The 21,244-nt window shown below is 44.4% G+C and overlaps 1 protein-coding gene across 1 annotated transcript; it reads left to right on the top strand.

The window, feature by feature from the left end:
* Positions 1-863: 863 nt before the first annotated feature.
* On the top strand, positions 864-20,807 carry PRDX1 (peroxiredoxin 1). Its single transcript, XM_088455582.1, has 6 exons — positions 864-960; positions 4,847-4,963; positions 8,321-8,474; positions 11,470-11,592; positions 16,710-16,840; positions 20,484-20,807. The coding sequence occupies exons 2-6, from the start codon at positions 4,858-4,860 to the stop codon at positions 20,567-20,569; spliced, it is 600 nt and encodes a 199-aa protein (XP_088311708.1). The 5' UTR covers positions 864-960; positions 4,847-4,857; the 3' UTR covers positions 20,570-20,807.
* The last annotated feature ends 437 nt before the right edge of the window (positions 20,808-21,244 follow it).

Raw genomic sequence — 21,244 nt, 5'->3', positions numbered from 1 at the left:
TCACTTTTATAGGGTCCATGAAGGTCTCCCCACTTTTTCATGCTATTTTCCCTGTTAGCTTTCTGGACAAAATTCACACACTCTCACTGCGAGAAGTGCGAATTGGCATTTCTAATTGAATTGTGCGTATCTCAGGTGCGTGCATGAAGGCAAAAGTATATTTACTAAAGTGAGAGTTTTTAGAAGTGGAGATGTTGCCCATAGCAACCAATCAGATTTCTATTTAACATTTATCTAATACCTTCTAAGAGATAATAGCTAGAATCTGATTGGTTGCTATGGGCAACTTCTCCACTACTAAAAACCCACACTTTAGTAAATATACCCCAAGTGTGCAAATTTATGGCGAAGTGTGCGAGTTTAATGTTTTTTTGCAAACTTGCACCTAATTTAATCCCCTCCCCATAATCTCCAGGGTATTTTTTTGCACCTTCACTGATACAGGGAGATGAACTAAGCTCTGAAAAGTGATAAAGTGGAGAGTGATAAACGACCAGCCACTCAGCTCCTAACTGTCAAGTTACAGGCTGTGTTTGAAAAATGTCAGTTAGCAGCTGACTGGCTGGTCGTTTATCACTCTCCAATTTATCACTTTTTCAGAGCTTAGTGTGTGCAGGATGTGGCCCTTATTCTGTGCCTGGTATATGTGACTGATGGTGATGGGTGCAATTCTGGTATCATTTCTCTGACCCTGATGCTGGGTGTAATCTCAGCTACACGGTGCCACTTATTACTATTCACATTCTCTTCCTATTGTATGCACTGGAGAGATGAGATACTCTGCAGAGAGGGAGGGGCGAGATGCTCTGCACGCATAGAGAGAGATGCTCTGCAGAGAGAGGAGGGGGGATCGGGAGGCGGAACCCCGGTGTTTGCCGGATATTATAAAGCGCTTCTAGCGCCGAGATTCCCTTCTTCTGACTCCTTCCTGCAGCACCGGCTGAGCTCCCGCAGCGCTATGTAAGTTACAGCCGCCCGCATCCTCCGACCCCGAATCCCTGCCTGCATGTGGGGGCCTCACCTGGGCTGACATTATGGGGTCCCTGGGGTGATCGCTTAGAATGATCAAGTTCATCATCATCCTGCCTGTGCACTTTCCATGTGCCCTCTGACTTTTCCCTCATCTCTTGCCACCATGTACCACTCACATCTCTTGCCACTCTTGCCACCTCCTGCCTTTGCCCCTTGCTGTTGCCCTTTTCATGTGCCCTCTGACTTTTTCTCATCCCCTGCCTCTGCCCTCACCCCCTTGCCTCCCTGTACCATGTGCCCTCTCCTCCTGCCTGTGCCCTTTGCCATTGCCCTTTCCATGTGCCCTCATCCACTGCCTGTGCCCTCCCTTTGCCTCGCTGTACCTTATCCATGTGCCCTCAGCCACTGCCAGTGCCCTCTCCGTGCCTGTCTGCACCTGGCTGGTTCTTGCTGGTCGCTGCCATTAGCCGCGGGGCGCTGATGCTCCTTAGTACAAAGCCTCAGTGTTCTGTCTGTGCTGTTTCAGTCACTTTATAGGTGGTGTATGTGTAATGCTGTATATAGGGAGTTCTGAGGCATCCCCTGACCAAAGGAGCACCTTCTTTACAGGGACATGGGGGGGTCATCTGCTACTATTTGCCAGTATAGGATGCATGTGCCAGTATAGGATGCATAGAGAGTCAGGGTGTGTGATTTGTGCTTCCTACACTTCCTCTTGTATAACATGCTTGATCTGTACTGTAGGGGGTGGGTTGTATAGAATATGTCACACTGATCCTCTCCTGGGACTTGTGTGACCCTCTTCCCTGCCTCTTGTGATTGATGCTGTAACTCTCACATTAGAGGAAACAAACCTGCTTCTGCTGATTATTGTGAAATACCTGGAATCTACTGTAACCGGGTAGTGGGTGAAGCAGGATATTTGCTGTAAGGTGTTATAAACACTAAACATTTAGCTGATGGTATGAGGAAAGCGTTCTGTGCCAGGGAAGGGAGCAGCCTGTGGGGTGACCTGTGTGAGTCAGTCTGGTGCACTAATCAATACTTCATATACATCAGTATCTGGCTGCAGGGTATAGATCTGGCCAGGTCTCGTCAAAGGGCACCTCACTTTCAGTCTGGAAAATAGACCATAATGTAAAATTAATTTAGCAGTAAAGAATAAAATGTACAATAAGTGAATACATTTACACACATGGGATTACTTGGTAATAAAAAAAAAAAAAGCGCTCTTCAGGGTACATCCTGTTCATGGCGAGGAAGCTGCCATATTTCGAGGACCTTTTCTCTCATACGGGTGTCCTGACTTGGCAGTCCTGCGCTAGAACAATTCACGTCTCAATTGGTGATGAACCACAAATATGGCATATATTGATATCCTCTTATTGACACTGCCCTGGGTTAGTAACTGGCAGAAGACTAAAGGTGCCCATACACGGGTTTCAGAGAGCTACCTCCTATATTTGATATAAGAAAAGTCCTGTTTGCAGACCTGTTCTAAATTTTCTTACACCCAGTGACTGTTCTGTTTCCAAGGTCAGGGGCCTGTGTGTTCCCATATGGTACACCAGCTTTGTATGCTCTCCGGTGTGCGGCCCTTTGGAATCCAGGAATGAATTGATGCTGGGGTGTATATAGGTGCTCTAGGGAGAGTTGTAACCATAAATTCAAGTCATTGAGTGACTTGAAGTGTTTAGGTATTTGCGTTGCTGCTGAAACGGGAGAGCAGGATCCTTGGATGCGTAGTGCAGTTATGTCAGAACAGCAAAAAGTTTACACTACTACTCAGCACTTTGTGCATTGTGTACCTGAGACTTAGGGGTCAATACAATTTAGGTGCGAATTGCGAGGTGAAAGTTGCTGTTTTCTCTTCGAATTTGCGTAGCGAATTCATTTTACAATCCAATTAGCAACTCGCACAGAACTAGTCGGTGAATTTGCATATTTCTATTCGCTCCTCCCAGAGGGTGAGATGGAAAGGAAAATCTTTATTTTAAGGTTAAAATGTCAGGACACCGTGCTGAACCCCTTGGACACTCCCCTAATAACTAATTAGGCAATTGGAAGTTTCCAAGTAGCTTAATTGGTCCAATAATTTAATGTCCTTTTTTAGGGGTAAAAAAGGCCTCAAATCACCCCAAAATCAACTATTTCGTTTAGGCAACACAAATTTAATTAGTATTTTTTAGTTGAAGAAGAAGAATTTAAAAAAAACTTTGTTTTTCAAAGTACCCCCAAAATCCCATTTTTTTTTTCTTTGTTTGTTTGTTTTTGTTTAATTAAGGGGCACATCCACTAGACTATCTACTCCCTGTCCAATCTAAACTATTTTCCCTTGATTTTTTCCCTTGAAATTTTATCTTTCAGTCTGAACTATTTGCAAACTATCTTTAATAGATCAAGTGAAATTGACCTGCATGTTCAGTCGACTGACGAGACTATCAAATGACCAGCGGGAGCGCGCATCGTTGATCGTTAATGACCAAACGCGATTTATAAACTATTTTTATACTATTGAACGATAACTACGTCGTTATCGTTCAATCGCCTGCTAAAATCGTGTAGTGGATGCCCCCCTTAAGCTTGAGATTAAATGAAAAGATTTAAAAAAAAAAAAAAAAAACCTGTAAAAAACCCAAATTAGCCATTTGGCACCACTAAAAAGCCTTCAGTACTTTCCAAATGTCCACAAACTGCCACCTTTACAGTCCTGCTACCGAAATAATACATTTTGGGGGTCCAGGATGGTCTCCCCACTTTTTTATCCACATCTCTCATCTCATTTCGCAAACCTCCGCTGCGAGTACTGCAAATAGGCAATTTTAATTGGATTGAAGAATTCTCAGGTTTGTGCAAAGCTGTCGCGTTTCATGAAACACTCGCTACTCGCACCCAATTGGATTGACTTCTTAGCGTTTGCTGTATTTGCCAAAGTCCTCCACCATCGTCTACTTGTAGAGATCTTTGGCCAGTCTTCATCAATTCTTGTATAAATAAATGCATTGCGTGAGAAACTAGGTGCCTATTGGTTTTATTCTGCTGGCAGTCACAGAAAATATACAAGTGGTAAGAGGAGACCAGGGGCAGCCTGCAGTACTGGCACTCTAACGTTGGGGTTCTTTCATGTAGGGTCTATCAGGTCTCAGGGTAGCATTGCCTCTATAGTCACCAGTTGTAGGCACTGGCCTTGCAGGCATGTCAGCTCCTGCTTATATTGGATATTTACTAGATAAACCTTGTTTGGATATCAGTCATCTGCTTTACAATTAGCCTGTAGCTTCCAACAGTACAATCTGAAACCTGCTGTTCCTATTGGGTCCTGTGAGATAGCCCTTGGTTTAAATAGTTTCTGATGTGTCTAGCAAAAGGTGGACGTCCTATTGGACGATTTCTTGATCTGTGTTGGTTTATATTATGTTGACTTGGGGTCTAGGACGCTAACCTGAAGCGTCACTATTTGGTGTCTGGCACAAGTTCAGATCGCCACAAACACTATAAAGAATGGATTTAAATGATTGTAAATGATGGGAGCAATAATACTTGTCTCTTCAGCGAAACCCAGGACTTGCCGGGAACCTCAAGTTTCCCAACAGGTCATGTTTTTAGGATTTCTGTCCGTGAAAGCAGCTGTGATAATTCCTGACCCAGTGATGTAGAATAACTCACCTGTGCATGATTAAAGAAATCCCCAATACATGACCTGTTGGTGGTACTTAAGAACCACTCCTCTGCAAATATTATAGAAATCTGTGTGCCCCCCCCATGTGTTAAAATGAGATCCTCTATATAGTGTTATGTGCTGTTAGACCGTATTTGTAAGGTGTTTGTATTTATTTATCTTTAAATAACTTTTAGTCCTTGTCATTTCCCTTAGACGTAGTAAAGATGTCTGCTGGAATCGCTAAGATTGGGAAGCTGGCTCCTGACTTCTCCGCCAATGCTTTGATGCCAGATGGACAATTTAAAGAAGTTAAACTTTCAGAATACAGAGGTTTGGCTTTTTTTTTTTTTTTTATTAGAAGCTTTTCCTTGGTAAATGAGATGTATGGCATCCAGCCAATACTGTATATGTATTGCACAATGTGCTCCACCTGCTTCTAACAAGGAATTTTGTACTGTAGCTTGTATAGTTTTTGCCAATTAAATCAACTCCTTTGCCAATTTGCAGCTCACTGGTAGGGAAGTTGATAAGTGACTGAAGCTGGTGGCAAAAGGGACATTGTATTCTACTACATTTGCCCCTTGCGGCTATATAAATGTATCTATGATCATAATGTCCTGAGGTGTACTTGCATGCCATCTCTCCTCCCTGCCAGCAGCTCTCTCCGGAGAATCTGTATGAATTACCGCTGGACCCCTGGCTGGCGGTTCAAATCCCGATAACGCTTGGCCGACAGAGGAGAAAATCCCGATCTACCCTAGGTAAGTATTCACTAACCTAATCTACCCCCTAACCCTCCTTTAGGGTGCCTAACCTACCCCCCCTGTGCTTAACCCTAATCCTAAGTGCCGAAACCTAACACCCCCCCACCCCCCTTTCCCGCCGCCGAAACCTAAGTCCCCCGGAGGGTGCCTAACCCTAACCTCCCGGGGAAATACCTAACCCAAGTCCTCCCCGGGAGCCCTAACCTAATAAACCCTTGGTTCCGAAAGTGACAACTTCATTAGCAGAATCACATAGGAGACTGTTAGTGGGCATAAGGAAAGTACCGTATGCTTTTAAAGTGTCAGATGGCTGATTTGTTCCTTTTTATATACAATGTAAAAATTTTATTAATTACAAAGGAATTAAATGGAAAATGGAAGGTAGAAAAAAAAAATGCTTTTGGTGTAATTTGAGGCGACATAAAAAAAAAAATTGCAAAAAAGAAGAAATTTTTAATTTAATTACATTTGGGGTGTATTTGGCTTAAAAGCTTATTTTGGGGTAACTTGAGGCCATTCTTTTTATTTTTTTTACCCCAAAAATGACCTGTAATTATTGGCCCAATTAAGCGAATTGAAAACTTCCAAGTGCCTAAATAGTCATTATGGGGTTGTCAGAGGGGTTCTGAAGTAGGTACCGACATTGTTACCTTGAAATAGATTTATCCGATCTTTTCACCTGCTCGGGGAGTACAAACAAAAACAGGAGAATTTACTCTGAAAAAGAAATGCAAGTTTGGAATTGAATTGCAAATGTAATTGGCTATGTGTGAACGTGCAATGAATTCGCATCGCTGGACCAAACTCACACGTAATTGAATTCCCCCCCCTAAATTCATCTTGTAAAGTCAGAGCTTATTAATCAGTCATCTGCTGTGTATAGACCCTGGAGGTAATTAGCTATGCCTGTGCTTGTAGACTGTAAACAGTCAGACTGAAATGTAATCAAATGCATCTACCCGACTATAAAAACATATAATATTTGATAAACATGAATGAAGTTAATAATAATAAAATGAATAGAAATATACCTATTCATTATCAGTTATACAGCATTTATCGGCATTTTTTTAGTAACCGGGCCATTATGTGGTCGCCTAGTTTTCAGCAAAATCTGAAAGGTTTTGGGGGTTTGTTTGTGGGAACCTGGAGCCCTGATTCTTCCTATGGGAAGGAGATTCAATGTTTGCGAAGAGGGATCCAAGCTGATCCTTCTGCCACTGCACTGTGTAGCATGCACTGTGTGACATGCACTGTGAGACAGCTGATGTTAGGGAGCAGCTGTTCTTGCCCCGGTGCAATACTGATTTGCTCTGGTAGTTAAGTATCCACAACCGGAACTCGTTGAATAGGCCCCTGATTTGAGTTCCCTTACAGAGATTGCATATATAAATAAAATTAATTTTATATTTGTGCTCATGTATAGATAATACATCTACAGATTATTCACACAGAGCAGTTGGAAGCTCAGACAGGACAGTATCAAAATGATACATTTTGAGGAAAACAAAGCTGAGAACTATTGATTTGAAATAAGGAAACCAAGACCCTCATTTAACAATGCAGGCAAATACCGGCGGACTTTTCCATGTAGCATCACCAATATGATTGAAAAGTTCACTGGTGTTTACCAACGCTTACACCTCCGGCGAGGTCCCGCAAAGTCTTCGTCCTCGGCGAGGTCCTCCGCTGGCAGCCTAACGCTGCCAGCGACGGGGCTTGGTGTAATGTGCATGCGTGACTGTCCGTCTGTGCATGACGCGGGGTCCTGGTAGTGACTGGAAGGCTTTGCTGAAGCTGGAAAGGCACTGCCGGATTTACATTGCCGGCAATGGGGCGCACATTACTCTCACCATCTAAAAGATGGCGAGAGCGATTCTTGACAAACAGCGTTAATCTTAGATTACCGCTGTTTGTTAAATCCAGAAAGGGTGGTAAAAGGGTTATGCATCGTTGTTAAATAGGGGCTATAATCTGTAGTAAATTGGATGGGAACCGTGCTGATACTTATTGATCCAACAAAACAGACGTCACAAAGGGAAAGCTAGTTTAGGGGGGGGACGTCAATCGCTGGCAATGTGCTGTCGAGCATCGCCGCCTTGCTTGGCTGCGCACATCAGCCATTTACGGCAACCTCTAACTTCGCCAGTTTCCCTTTGCACCTCTATGGAAGTGCAAGCAAGAACATGCAATCTGGATTTACATGATTTCTGAGGTCGATGGAATGATTTTATGTTGGGGGGGGGAGGGCAATATAAAATCGTTCTGACGGCCCTGCGCCTCCCTCTCAACTGTTGGGCACACAAGGACTGCAGCGGCGACCACAGAAGGTCAGGGGCTCTATTACAGCAATAGGCTGCACGACCCCCTGCACTGCACGGAGGAGGTGTAATGTCTTAACTTAAAGAACACGTATTAGTACACGGCCGTGCAGCCTATTGCTATAAAGCGCAGCACCTGACCATCCGATGACGCTGCTCCTTTCAAATGTTTTGGGGGTGAAGCTGATGCCCCCCCATCCCTGTTTCGACGCCCGTGCAGGATTTTATGTTCCAGAACGGAAAATAATGTCCACATTGAATTGAGTTATTCATCATACTAACACTTTTTTTTATAGTTTCTTCATAAGTAGTGTTCTGTTCTCCACCTATATTTCCTCTCGTTAAAGCAGTGGTTCCTAAACTCTGCCCTCAAACCACCATAACGGTCCAGGTTTTAAAGAGATTCATTCTTCTGTGCAAGTGACTTAAGTACCTCGTTCATTTTGATTATACCATCTCTGTGCAATCATGGATATCCTTAAAACCTGGACTGTTAGGATTCCTTGAGTATGAGTTTGGGCATGCCAGCTCAGTCTTGCATCTATTACTGGATTAGAGGTTATACAGTCTTCACCATATTTGCTGTCCTTCTATCCCTGCAGGAAAGTACGTCGTCTTCTTTTTCTATCCCCTGGATTTCACGTTTGTATGTCCCACGGAGATCATCAGTTTCAGTGACCGGGTGGAGGAATTCAAGGCACTTAATTGTGAAGTAATAGGGGCGTCTGTGGACTCTCATTTCTGTCATCTGGCCTGGTACGTCCGTGTGATATCTCGCCAACGCAGCTTTATCTGAATCCATGCCCTCCACTATAGATTGTTAAATAACCACTTTGAATTGGTGAACACAAGTTTTCCCCGCTGAAGGTAGCGGTGCTGCTTTAAATGCAACAGACAGCAGCCATTCTGAGTTCAGCCAATATATTTCTCAGTGAGGTTACTGGTTCCCATTACACTGATAGTTCCCCAGTGAAGCCATTCATGCTGCCTCATATTGAAGCTGTGAGACAATAAGCGGTGACTTGGTGGAAGTGATGGAAGGCTCAGAAGATGGACAGTAACAATATAACTTGCAGCAATTCTGGAACAGTAAATGTTTCGCCCCTTCCATGTTCACACAGGAGTCTAATATTCTGCTATACTGACGCCTGTGACAGACCTTTAGAATTGAGTGTTACCTCTAGTGGGAGAACGTAATTACTAGCACTTCTGTGTATGTTTGTAGGGTGATGTTTGTCTCTTGGGGGAGGGGAGATTTACTGACAGATGCCCCTGGATGTCTTTTAGGAGATGGAGTTATTTGAAATATTTTTGATCCACACTGTGGTCTACATCCGTGTGGCTTGAAAAAAATACTCGTGTTTGTAGTTCCACAGGTGGCAGGCCACAAGTCTCCTAAGCCAGAAAAACACAATTTTCTTGGTGGAATAGAATATTAGTAATTGGCATTTTCAATACATCCATGCCAGTTCTCTACTGGATCAGGAGACTTAATTCCAAGTACTTACCAGTTGGTACAGGAGCTGACTGGTGGTAATGTTCCTTATTGTCAGGCTGGTGATAGAGGCTCTGGTGGCATTGTTCCTTATTGTCAGGCCACTGGTGGAAGTTTAATAACAGGACCTGAGTTCTGGCTCTCGCGCTTAATATATTTACCTATTTCTCAGTTTAAGTCATTGTTTAAATGTCCTCATAACAGCAGCCAGAGCAGCCATTCCTTGCCTTTCATCCCACAGCCTGTCAGAGGTTCAGGAGGATTGACCTTGATATGATGATGGAGGTTTTTCCTTCCTTGGCTCTAGGTAGAAACTCCGATTCCATTAAGGCTGGGTACACACCTTCAGATTTTCTGTCCAACCATTCAACTAGTTGATTGGAATGAAAATCTGGTACGGTATGGGAGTAACTGACTCAGCCATTTGCTCCCAAACGCAGGAAAATGGTCAAAAACTGTTAAATGTTTGATCTAAACAATTTGTTCAAACTTGTCTGAACGACCATTTTCATCTGTTTTCTGGCATTTAGAAGCAAATTGCTGATCGTCATTTACACCCATGTTACCAGATTTTCATTCCAACCAAACTAGTTGGACTGTTGGACAGAAAATCTTTAGGTGTGTACCCAGCTTAAGTCTTGTCCAGTTGTACCATATAGTAATCACTTCTGAGTGACTGTAGTTTCCTGCTCTCTGCCACAGGCTCCCCCCAACCCCAAAGTTGTTGAATTACTGAAAATTATGTAGTTATTTGTGTCTCTACAAACCCATTAACTTTACACCAGATATTGCTACATGTGTTTCTCCCTTTCACGATTCCCTCTAGATATTTCCTTCCCCACCCAGAGTCACTTTCCTTGTGCTCCTCTGGTTTCCTCCCTCTCCAGACTGTTGTATTCTAACGATAGTGTTTGTCTATGTCCTTCATGGCACGTGACTTGTACTCTCACCCTGCTAGTACAATACTTTACACCTGTGATTTGATCAGCTTTTGAAGATTGCTGTCTTTGGCCCTCATTCAGAGCCACTCGCTAGCGGCAGTACGCTCGTTCCGAGCGATGTTCGCACATCTGCGCATGCGTACGGTTTTTAGTACGCATGCGCGAACCAGTCAGTGCGGCCGAAAAGCGTTGGTACGCAATATAGCGAGGGCCTGCTATTTTGAGTGACAGAATGAGGCGTATGTGGGTGGTAACAGGGGAAGGTGCTTGAAAACGGGGAGTGGAGATCCGAACACAGGCGTGCTTAAAGGTCAAAACGGGCATTTTAAGGGAGTGCATAATTAATACAGCAGCGTCATTGACCACGTCAGTTGGTTTTTTTTAACTCAGAACTGCTCGCAAAATAGCGGTTGAAAACACCAACCACAAGAATAGCGAGCTGTTCATACGCTGTACGATGTACTCGATTAATCTAATAAATAGCGGACATGACGTATGGTGCGTGCGGCCAGGGGGCGTTTTTATCAAATAAACGAGCGTATGTTTTGCTCGCTCGTTCAGACTTAGAGGTGTGAACAGACTGCAATTTGCGAACGGATCATTTGAATAGCCACCCCTTGTTTTTGAACGAACGACCACAAATAGCGAACGGCTCTGAATCAGGCCCTTTGTTCCAGATGCTATTATAATTTTATCTGCCGAATGACTGCTGTAATTTGGTAAGCTACAATAAAAATACATTGCACAAAACATGATTGTTCTGGCTTATCCCCACCTGCTCATTACCCTCACAAATAACTATTGTTTTAGGGTTGTCCATCGCACTGTACCAGGAGCAAGGCACTTGTGTATATTGTGTTTAACACCGGAATCTACACACAACCCTCTCTCAAAAAAATGTGAAGTTTCCATGGTCCGTCATCTGTTGCATAATCTAGCTAGCTCCGAAACAAATGGACAGAACTCTGGTTCTGTCCTTTTTGCTATTATCCTGATCTTAAAAGCAGAAAGTGGAAAATTCTAGCTCAGGGGTAGGCAACACGCAACACTCCAGCTGCTGAGGAACTACACATCTCTGCATAGTTTTTCTAACACTTTGGCAAGGCATGCTGGGATGTGTAGTTCCACCTCAGCTGGAGTGCTGGAGGGTGCCTACCCCTGTCCTAGTTTCTCAGGTGATTTTACTGGATTTGGGCATTAATAGCTCCTGAAACGCTGCTTTGGCCCATGCGCTGTTACATGGAATGTGACTTGTAAAATCTATGACCCGAAACCAAAGTCTGCACTTCTGTAAATGTTCATATGTCTCCAACAGGACCAACACTCCCCGGAAAGACGGCGGTTTGGGCCCGATGAAAATCCCCCTAGTGGCGGACACACTGCGCACCATTTCCAAGGACTATGGAGTGCTCAAGGAGGATGAGGGAATCGCATTCAGGTGACTGTTGCAATGTATTTGCTGACCTGTCGTTTCCACGCGGATTCCTGCACATACTGGGCCTGATCTGCAGTCTCACCCAAGTCCCATCTACAGGGTTTTGTTTGTTTGCAGACTTCATGTAGCACAATGACCAGACGTATCTTTATGCATCTGCCAGCAATTCTCCATTGGATGCATCTGCAGTTTCTCTCAGCCCATCACATGGACATTACTGGATGGCAACAGGGCTTGCGCACCTTAGTATAGTGTCCTGGATGTGTGCAAGTGGACGCTGATTGTATGCTGAGTGGATGCTTATTTCAGTTGTGTTGCTTGCACCCAGCATGGGGAAGGTGTCTGTAATAGTGATGACAGCGGCTCAAGCAGACTAGGGCTGGGGGCGGGGGGAGTTGCCCAGTTCCGTGCCACTTAGATGGAAGCTCATCAGAATTCCGTTCACAGCTGGTGTGGGATTTAGAATCAGACCCCCTGTCTACAGGGACAGAGTTGTAGAACAGACCCTTCTACGTCAGATGTTTCACACATTTTCCTCTTTCTTTGAACACCTCATTTACTTGAATGCTGAAACCAGTAAAACCTACTTTATTTTAATAGACTGTAAAATGTTAGGTGTGTGGGTTTTATTATGGTGCCAATTGTGGGTTTCCCAATCGGTCTTCAAGGCACCCTAGCAGTCCAGGTTTTAAGGATATCCATGATTGTGCACAGATCGTATAATCAAACGTGCTGATTAAGTCACCTCTGTTTAAGCATATCCTTAAAACATAGACTGTTTGGGTGCCTTGAGGACAGAGTTTGGGAACCACTGGCCTGATCCAATATAAATTAACTACAGAAAAAAAAGGATTTTCCCTCCAGCACACTGCAGCAATATCAGCAAAAACACTTGAATCCTACATACTAGAAATTCAGAGGTGTTGGTTACATAGATTTGCAAATATATAAATAAGCGCCGGACCAGCGTTCAGGCTCCTCTATACCGGCGTCCCTAACATTATGGGGTTCATGTCTGAGGCGCAGGGAACCCCAAAAGAATCTAGCCAAGGACCATCCCCAGGGCATTGCACAAAAAAGGGAAAAAAAAGTGATAGCGAAGTGTAAAGTATAGATGTGTTAATATAATGAGTTAAAATTACAAATAATAGACAAATATAAAAGTGATGAAAAAATATCTGTGAATTAAGTGGTGATGCCCTGAAAAAGGCCCAGCCAGAGCAACTCCGGGGGCCCCACGCCCAAACGCTCACCCCAAAATAATTGTTGCTACCTAATAGTAGCACCCACTCTGGGTCATATAATTACAATTATGGTACTGCATAATAACAGCACATGTATAAGCAAAGACCTGACTCACCTAGGAGGTACCCCAGAAACCTCCAAATGGCACTATACGGAACAGCACATCCTCCCAATGCTGGCTTCCTTCATGCCTCTCAAGACTGCAAACAAAAAGTATGGTGGTCGCTCACATCAGCTTAATGACATAGCATAGGTGCTTGTAAAGGGTGGGGATTACACTGAGCTACAGGAAAAAAAAGGGATTTTCCCTCCAGCACACTGCAGCAATATCAGCAAAAATACTTGAATCCTACATAATATAAATTCAGAGGTATTAGTTACATACATTTGCAAATAGAGAAGCCTTGACTTTGCCCGGCGCTTATTCATATATTTGCAAATGTATGTAACTAATACCTCTGAATTTCTATTATGTAGGATTTGAGTATTTTTGCTGATATTGCTGCAGTGTGCTGGAGGGAATTTGCTTTTTTGCTGTGGTTCAGTGTAAACCCCGCCCTTTACCAGCACCTGTGCTATGTCATTAAGCTGATGTGAGTAACCGCCATATTTTTTGTTTCAAATATAAATTAAAGCAGTGTCGCAAACTTTTTATGAACTGGGATAAACAAGGCTTTGTTGAACTCCAAAAAAATATATAGGGCAGGATGTAATAGTCTGCGGGAGGTGCGGGATGCAGACTGATCGATATTTTTTTTTTTTTAAAGTTGCAGTAATTTACAAGGAAAAACTGAACTGGCTTTGCCTTATAAATGACTGCAACTTAAAAAAAAAATAAAAATATATCGATAAGTCTGCATCCCGCACCTCCGGCAGACTTTCTTGCATCCCGCCCATAATCTCCAACATTGCACCTGATAGGTCTGCCCATGCAGCAATATAACAAGGCTCTGCAAGTCATCTATGCTCAGAACAATACCTCATTATCCCAACCATTCATGTAGATGTAGTGGCTGTAAAGGATTCATCATGTCTGGAGTTTTTCACTTTGTTCATATGCGAATACAAGAAAAGAAACTAGTTAATTACAAATTTGAGAGACTTGATTGCAGAAGTATTCACAGCCTTCACTCAGATATACCCAAATAACCCTGGCCCAAATGGTGGTCTCCAGAGGTCACATTTAATTGATCAGTCCATCTGTGCACAAGGAAAGTTTAACTAATCTATGGCTTAATATACTTGTCTGAAAGATCCCACTGTTGGTGCTTGTCCAAAGAAAAGCATCATGAAGGTCAAACCCATTGAGGCAAAATGAAACACTGGACCTGATTCAGACCCGCTCGCTAGGATGCGTTGGCTCATAGCTGGCAGATTTTTTGCATTCTGCACATACATCGCAGTACACGTACCAGTGCGAGAGATAGGGAAGAGTTCGCTTGTTGCGCATAGACTGCCCGGCAGAGTGAGTGACAGGAGAGGCTGTTTGTGTGTGGTGACGGGCTGGCTGCTAGAACCGGGGGAGTGGAGGTGCGAACGCAGGCGTGGCTGAGCGTCTCAACGCCGTTTCAGAGGCGTGCGTAATTAACAGGCAGCGTCATAGTACACGTCACCTGGTTGTATTTCACACAAGTGATCAGTGCTTGCGGCAGGGTATAGTCAACCTCAAGCGCTGCATTCGCTTCCAATGGTACCCGATGTACTGATGGTTGCATACACTTCCTGGAGATGACGTGCGCAAGTGGGCGTCTTAAGACAGGCTGGTGGGCGTCTACATACACAAAGCAATCGCACACTAAGACATAGTGGGCGTGCTTATGCCTTGCCGTGCGATCACCTGCCTTGCTGTCACTTAGCTGAATTTGCATATACTGGGTGCGAGCGTACGCATCTAGGCCCTCATTCAGAGTCTCACAAGAAGCGATCGCTTACTCTGAATGAGGGCAGGCACTTCTTGTTTTGAAGTGCTGCCTCCAGGTCGCAAGCTAAGCTGTGGGTTACCACCCACAGCTTAGCTTGCGACCAGAGTGATGGTCGCGATGGTAATCACCATCGGAGCTTACGACCAGACCCTAAGGTTGGGTCTGGGCTCTCGTAAGCCCCAGGGAACTTCCTGCTCTGTTTGAGCAGGAAGTTTCCCACTGACATCATCAATGATGTCAGTGGGGCCGCCCCCAAATGGCAAGTGTTCCGACTGGAACACCTCCGTTTGGCCGGGCACGCCCCTGGCCCGCCCAGCAAACAGGGCGAGCTGTCGCTCAACATCGACAGCTCACCCCGTCTGCTACGAGACCCCTAGCGACGGAGCGCCCTTCGCTAGCCGGGTCTCGCGCATGCGCACGACGGAGCCGGCTCCGTCGTGCACATGCTCTGTGGGGACCATCGGCCCGGTTGAGAGCGCATCGGCGCTTGCGACTGGGTCTGAATGAGACCCATAGTGAGCAGGTCTGAATCGGGTCCCCTCTCCTTTTTCTCCTTCTCCTTGATGCATTTGAATTTCTTTCTCAGACTTAATATCCCCCTACCCCCTCCTCCCCAGAGCATTATCAAGTCTATTATAATGGAATTATTGTTCCCACTAGACTGCGGGCAGGGCGCTGAGGGTGCCAGCAGGGAGTGTTTGTGCGCGCTCCCAAAAGGGGTGTGACTGCCCAGGAGAGGGGGCATGTGTGTGTCAGACAAATCTTGTAGAAAACCTATCTGCAGGAGACCTACGACTTTAGAGAACATTTATATTCCAGAAGGAAAATGACCTGAAGCATGCAGCAAGTCCCCATGGGATGGCCTAAATACGAATGAAGTCAGTGCCCAGAATTCGGTCTTTTACAGAAGATGGTCTCCAACTGGCTTATGTAGTATCAGAAAGAATGGATGAAAATGATGGTGTGCAGGGTCCTAGCGAGTATTCTACCAAAGCATAAGCTACTCTGCTTTTATTTAGTCGTACAGACATGAACCCATCACATCCCCATCCCTGCCCCTCCATCATAGGTGCAGAAGGCCTGATTCAGAGCCGGACGCTATTTGCGGACGGTCGTTCTGAAAAAGGGGCCGGATATGTAAATTAAGCGCTCGCTCTTTGCGGTCTGTTGACACCTCTATGTCTGAACGAGCGAACAAAACATGCTGTTGCTATTTTGAAAAAAACGCCCCCTGGCCGCCCGCACCATACGTCATCTCCGCTATTTATTAGATTAATCGAGTACATCGAAAAGGCGTCTGAACTGCTCGCTATTCTTGTGGTAGCATTTTCCTACCGTAATCATGCGAGCAGTTCAGGCTAAAAGACAACCAAGTGACGTGGTCAATGACGCTGCTTTGTTAATTATGCACACCCTTAAAACGCCCGTTTTGACCATTTGGCACGCCTGCGTTCGGATCTCCACTCCCCGTTTTCAAGCACCTTCCCCTGTTACCACCCACATACGCCTCATTCTGTCACTCAAAATAGCAGGCATTCGCTATTTTGTGAGCACACGATTTCTGACCGCACTGACTGGTTCGCGCATGCGTACTAAAACCCATACGCATGCGCAGATGTGCGAACATCGCTCGGAACAAACGAGCGGCCGCTTACGAGCGGCTCTGAATCAGGCCCAGACTTCAATAGTTCCACTGACTGTAATCATTTCAGGTTAGATTATTGGAAACTGTAACCTCTGCAGATCCCTTTATGTCTGTTAGAGTTACAGTCAGGACAATATCGGAAGCAAAGGTTAAAATGTGGGTTTAAAAAAAAATAATAATACTCCAGCCAATTGTTCATCTGGTTCTATCAATATCCATATATTAAACCTGCAATTTGAGTAGCTCCTTAGCAAAATAAAATCTTCTCAAATAGTCTTTTTACCATTTGTCTCCTAATCTTGGTGCAGGGGGCTGTTCATCGTGGATGAAAAGGGACTCTTGCGTCAGATCACCATTAACGACCTGCCCGTTGGTCGCTCTGTAGATGAGACTCTGCGACTGGTCCAGGCTTTCCAGCACACAGACAAGTATGGAGAAGGTGAGTTGGCCCTGGCTGGGCGGAGTGCAGGTTCCTACACAGCTGAAGGTGTGAGAGATAGACTTGCTGATGATCAGTTATTACTGGGTAAGGGGAACATGTCTACACAGATGTGGGCTTAACCAGTATCTGCTTCAACACCTTAGAGAACAGTGCAAGCACCCTGCCCTCAGCTCAATCACCACTTGTTACCTGCTGTTGTCACCATCTTGCTGACGTACTGGTAAAGATGGATACCAGTACTCAGGGATGTGCAGTAACAGAATAATCTGCGTTTGCACCTCTGTATTATTCCACATCCAAAAATGAGCTTTTCTGTGTAATATAAATGAAACCATAAACTTAGGGCAGAAATTGGACACTAAAGCTGGCCACACATCTAAAGATTATCTGTCCAACCAGCCAACTAGGTGATTGGTTGGAATGATAATCTGGTAACGTATGGGAGTAACTGATGATCAGCAATTTGCTGCTAAATGCCAGAAAACAGATGAAAATTACGTCAGACAAGTTTGTTAAATGTTTGATCTAAACAACAGTTTTTGTCCATTTTCCGGCATTTGGGAGCAAATTGCTGATTGTCATTTGCTTTCATACCTTACCAGATTTTCATTCCAACCAATGGGACAAACTAAACAATCCTAAATCTAACTTTCACTTTTTAATACTTTGTTGCAGATCCTTTGCAGGCAATTACAGCCTGAAGTCTGGAACGCATAGACCTCACCAGACGCTGGGTTTCATCCCTGGTGATGCTCTGCCAGGTCTCTACTGCAAATGTCTTCAGTTCCTGCTTGTTCTTGGGGCATTTTCCCTTCAGTTTTGTCTTCATCAAGTGAAATGCATGCTCAATCGGATTCAGGTCAGGGGATTGACTTGGCCATTGCATAACATTCCACTTTTTAGCCTTAAAAAACTCTTTGGTTGCTTTTGCAGTATGCTTCGGGTCATTGTCCATCTGCACTGTGAAGCACCGTCCAATGAGTTCTGAAGCATTTGACTGAATATGAGTATATAATATTGCCGAAACACTTCAGAATTCATTCTGCTGCTTTTGTCAGCAGTTAAATCATCAATAAATACAAGGGAACCAGTTCCATTGGCAGCCATACATGCCCACGCCATGACACTACCACCACCATGCTTCACTGATGAGGTGGTATGTTTTGGATCATGAGCAGTTCCTTTCCTTCTCCATACTCTTCTCATCCCATCACTCTGGTACAAGTTGATCTTTGTCTCATCTGTCCATAGGATGTTGTTCCAGAACTGTAATGGCTTTTTTAGATGTTGTTTGGCAAACTCTAATCTGGTCTTCCTGTTTTTGTGGCTCACCAATGGTTTACATCTTGTGGTGAACCCTCTATATTCACTCTTGTGAAGTCTTCTTCTCTTGATTGTTGACTTTAACACATATACACCTACCTCCTGGAGAGTGTTCTTGATTTGGCCAACTGTTGTGAAGGGGTTTTTCTTCACCAGGGAAATAATTCTTCTGTCGTCCACCACAGTTGTTTTCCGTGGTCTTCCGGGTCTTTTGGTGTTGCTGAGCTCTCCGGTGCATTCTTTCTTTTTAAGAATGTTCCAAACAGTTGATTTGGCCACACCTAATGTTTTTGCTATCTCTCTGATGGGTTTGTTTTGATTTTTCAGCCTAATGATGGCTTGCTTCACTGATAGTGACAGCTCTTTGGATCTCATATTGAGAGTCGACAGCAACTGATTCCAAATGCAAATGTCACACCTAGAATCAACTCCAGACCTTTTACCTGCTTAATTGATAATGAAATAACGAGGGAATAGCTCACACCTGTCCATGAAATAGCTTTTGAGTTGATAGTCCCATTACTTTTGGCCCCTTAAAAAGTGGGAGGCACATATAGAAACCGTTGTAATTCCTACACCGTTCACCTGATTTGGATGTAATTACCCTCAAATTAAATCTGTGAGTCTGCAGTTAAAGCACATCTTGTTTGTTTCATTTCAAAGCCATTGTGGTGGTGAATAGAGGCCAAAATATGAAAATTCTGTCAATGTCCCAATATTTATGCACATGACTGTAGGTGTAACTTGTGGGCGATATTGGTGCAGTAGGAGACTAGGACATGTCCTGCTTGTGGTCAGCTTGGTGGAAAAGTCTCTGAATCAGCTCCTCAGGCCCTGGGTGTGGCTCAGAACACTGTAGACCAGACGTCCTGCAGGTCACACGCACCATGCCATATAGGTGCTGCAAATGCCAATTAGCCAGAATTTCTCTCTAATCTTCCAGATACAGCTGCGTGTGGTGCATTGGTGACTGAGACGCTGGAAAGTCACTCTAATGTGGTAACCCTTGTCTATCGAGAGGCCTATTTATGAACCAATCCTGCAACCCCTGTCTGATCCTCCCAGTCCTCCATGACCTGGTTGTGTACCGCAAAACCGGATGGGGGCTCACTTCCTAGTGAGGGGTTTCTAATACATGCGTGGAATAATCGCGTTTCCCCTTCACCAACCTAAAACTTCCTGATAACGTAACTCTGAGCATATAATTTTCACCAATGAGTGCCATTTCCAATTAAAGTGAATTAGTTATTGCTCTGGGAATCCCAGTGCTGGGCTCTGGAGGACTGAGACAAGGCAGACTTTATTCCAATGAATCTCAACAGAATTATTATACTCTGTGTAAGCGGACTGACTTACGACTGCTATACATTATATAGTGCCAAAGGTGTTTTGATGTTACAAAGTTCTCTAGTCACTTTAATGACGTATTATAAATATAAAATAAAAAAATTCTTGGATATGGCAGGTTCAGCTGAGCAAAAATCAGGACTGCCGTATTGGTGGAGGTTAGGGTAAGTATTATATAAATGGAATAGTATATCAACCTGGTCCTATAGGAAGGGGCAGATGCAATTAGCCATGGTCTGTGTTGTGCGGTCTCTTCTCCCTGGTAAAGTGCCTGGAGCTGTTCACGAATACTCATTTTCCCCAAAAAACTGGGGTCTGACCTGGGTTTTTGGACATGGTTCCAACCCAGGTCAGACCCTGTTTACAGTGCACCTTTGATCTGGGTTATTCCTGGGTCAGCCCTGTTCACACTGAACCTGGGTCTGCCCTGCTACCTCTTGTGAGCACACAAAAAGTGGGAAGTGACTGCTCCACAGCCACCAATCGGCTCATTTTAGGCATGACCCAGGTTGGATAAGCTGGGTCGCACCATTTACACTGCACCATTACCCTGGTAGAAACCCTGGTAGCTACCTGGGTTGGATTTCCAGGTCACTGGACCCGGGATATTTTTCAGGGACCCTTTTCCACTGAGCTGCTACCTGGGAAAGTTGGTAAAAGCTGCCAATCCCCCCAGCATAGACATAGACTCCTCTATATTTACCTCATGCAGTCTAGCTAGCCTTGTGTAGAATACCTGGTCAGTCTTCTCCACCCTCCACAAACTACAGTTTGGAGTGATGTCTTTTCTAGAACTTTTCTTGTTCCAGTACTCAGCTATTCCAATATAATTGTACTTTTCTCTGTACATACATGTAATCCAGTTTAATTCATGTGTGCATTGATCTCTGAGTGCTGTATCTGTGCCACAGGCTTGTATAGGTGCCTCCTTGCAATGGAGCCCTTCTGATAATTGTCTTCTCTATTCCAGTCTGCCCAGCAGGATGGAAGCCCGGAAGTGACACCATCAAGCCTGACATCGGCAAAAGCAAAGAATATTTCTCCAAGCAAAAGTAAAGGCAAGAAATGCTGCCTGTCGTAGCTGTGTTCCCAGGCCTGGCTGCGTCCTCTGTGTATAGAAGTATTTTATTATGGCTGTGTAGAGGATGGTGTTACTGTTAGGGTTACACAGACTAGAAGTGTGTGGGGAAGGGTGAGTCCTGCGGTGCCCGCCTACAGGATGGCGTCATGTTTGTACTGGTCCCCTCGCCCTCACTGGGTTTTTGTAAAAACTAATTAAAGTTCTCTGTGGGAATGACTGTCTCCTGAGAATCATTAACACCCTTGTTATACAGGCTTCTGATAATGAGCTACCCCAGCGGGGCCCTGTGTATACTGCAGGAGATGAGCAGATGTGAAATGGTTAATGGTTAACTCGACTTTGTATTACCTTACACGTGTATTGAGGATGATGACTCTTCTCAAAGCTTAAATGCAAATTGTTGCTGATGGTCCATAAATTGTAAAGAAATGGACACTTGTATATATTCTCATTATATTCTCTTTACAACCATTTTATTCTGCCTGCGGCTCCCGGAAGCATTCACCTGGTAAGATTCAATGGTGTCCTGTGGGGATGCTTAAGAAGCACAAACATGCTATGGGGAAATCCTGAGACCCAGCCATGCACACACTAATAAATGATAAAGCGAGAATGAAGTACAGGGTTTTATCTATGCTTCAACCAGTGTC

This window comes from Taudactylus pleione, unplaced genomic scaffold (genome assembly GCF_031769625.1).
Source record: "Taudactylus pleione unplaced genomic scaffold, aTauple2 ptg000662l, whole genome shotgun sequence".
Classification (NCBI taxonomy): domain Eukaryota; kingdom Metazoa; phylum Chordata; class Amphibia; order Anura; family Myobatrachidae; genus Taudactylus; species Taudactylus pleione.
This window is presented reverse-complemented; position numbering and strand designations above follow the sequence as displayed.

Bases quoted from the DNA above. Each gene is read 5' to 3' on its own strand.
- PRDX1 (XM_088455582.1), top strand. From the start codon at position 4,858: ATGTCTGCTGGAATCGCTAAGATTGGGAAGCTGGCTCCTGACTTCTCC. The intron at 4,964-8,320 runs GTTTGGCTTTTT...CTATCCCTGCAG, and splicing joins TAAACTTTCAGAATACAGAG to GAAAGTACGTCGTCTTCTTT. The intron at 8,475-11,469 runs GTACGTCCGTGT...TGTCTCCAACAG, and splicing joins CATTTCTGTCATCTGGCCTG to GACCAACACTCCCCGGAAAG.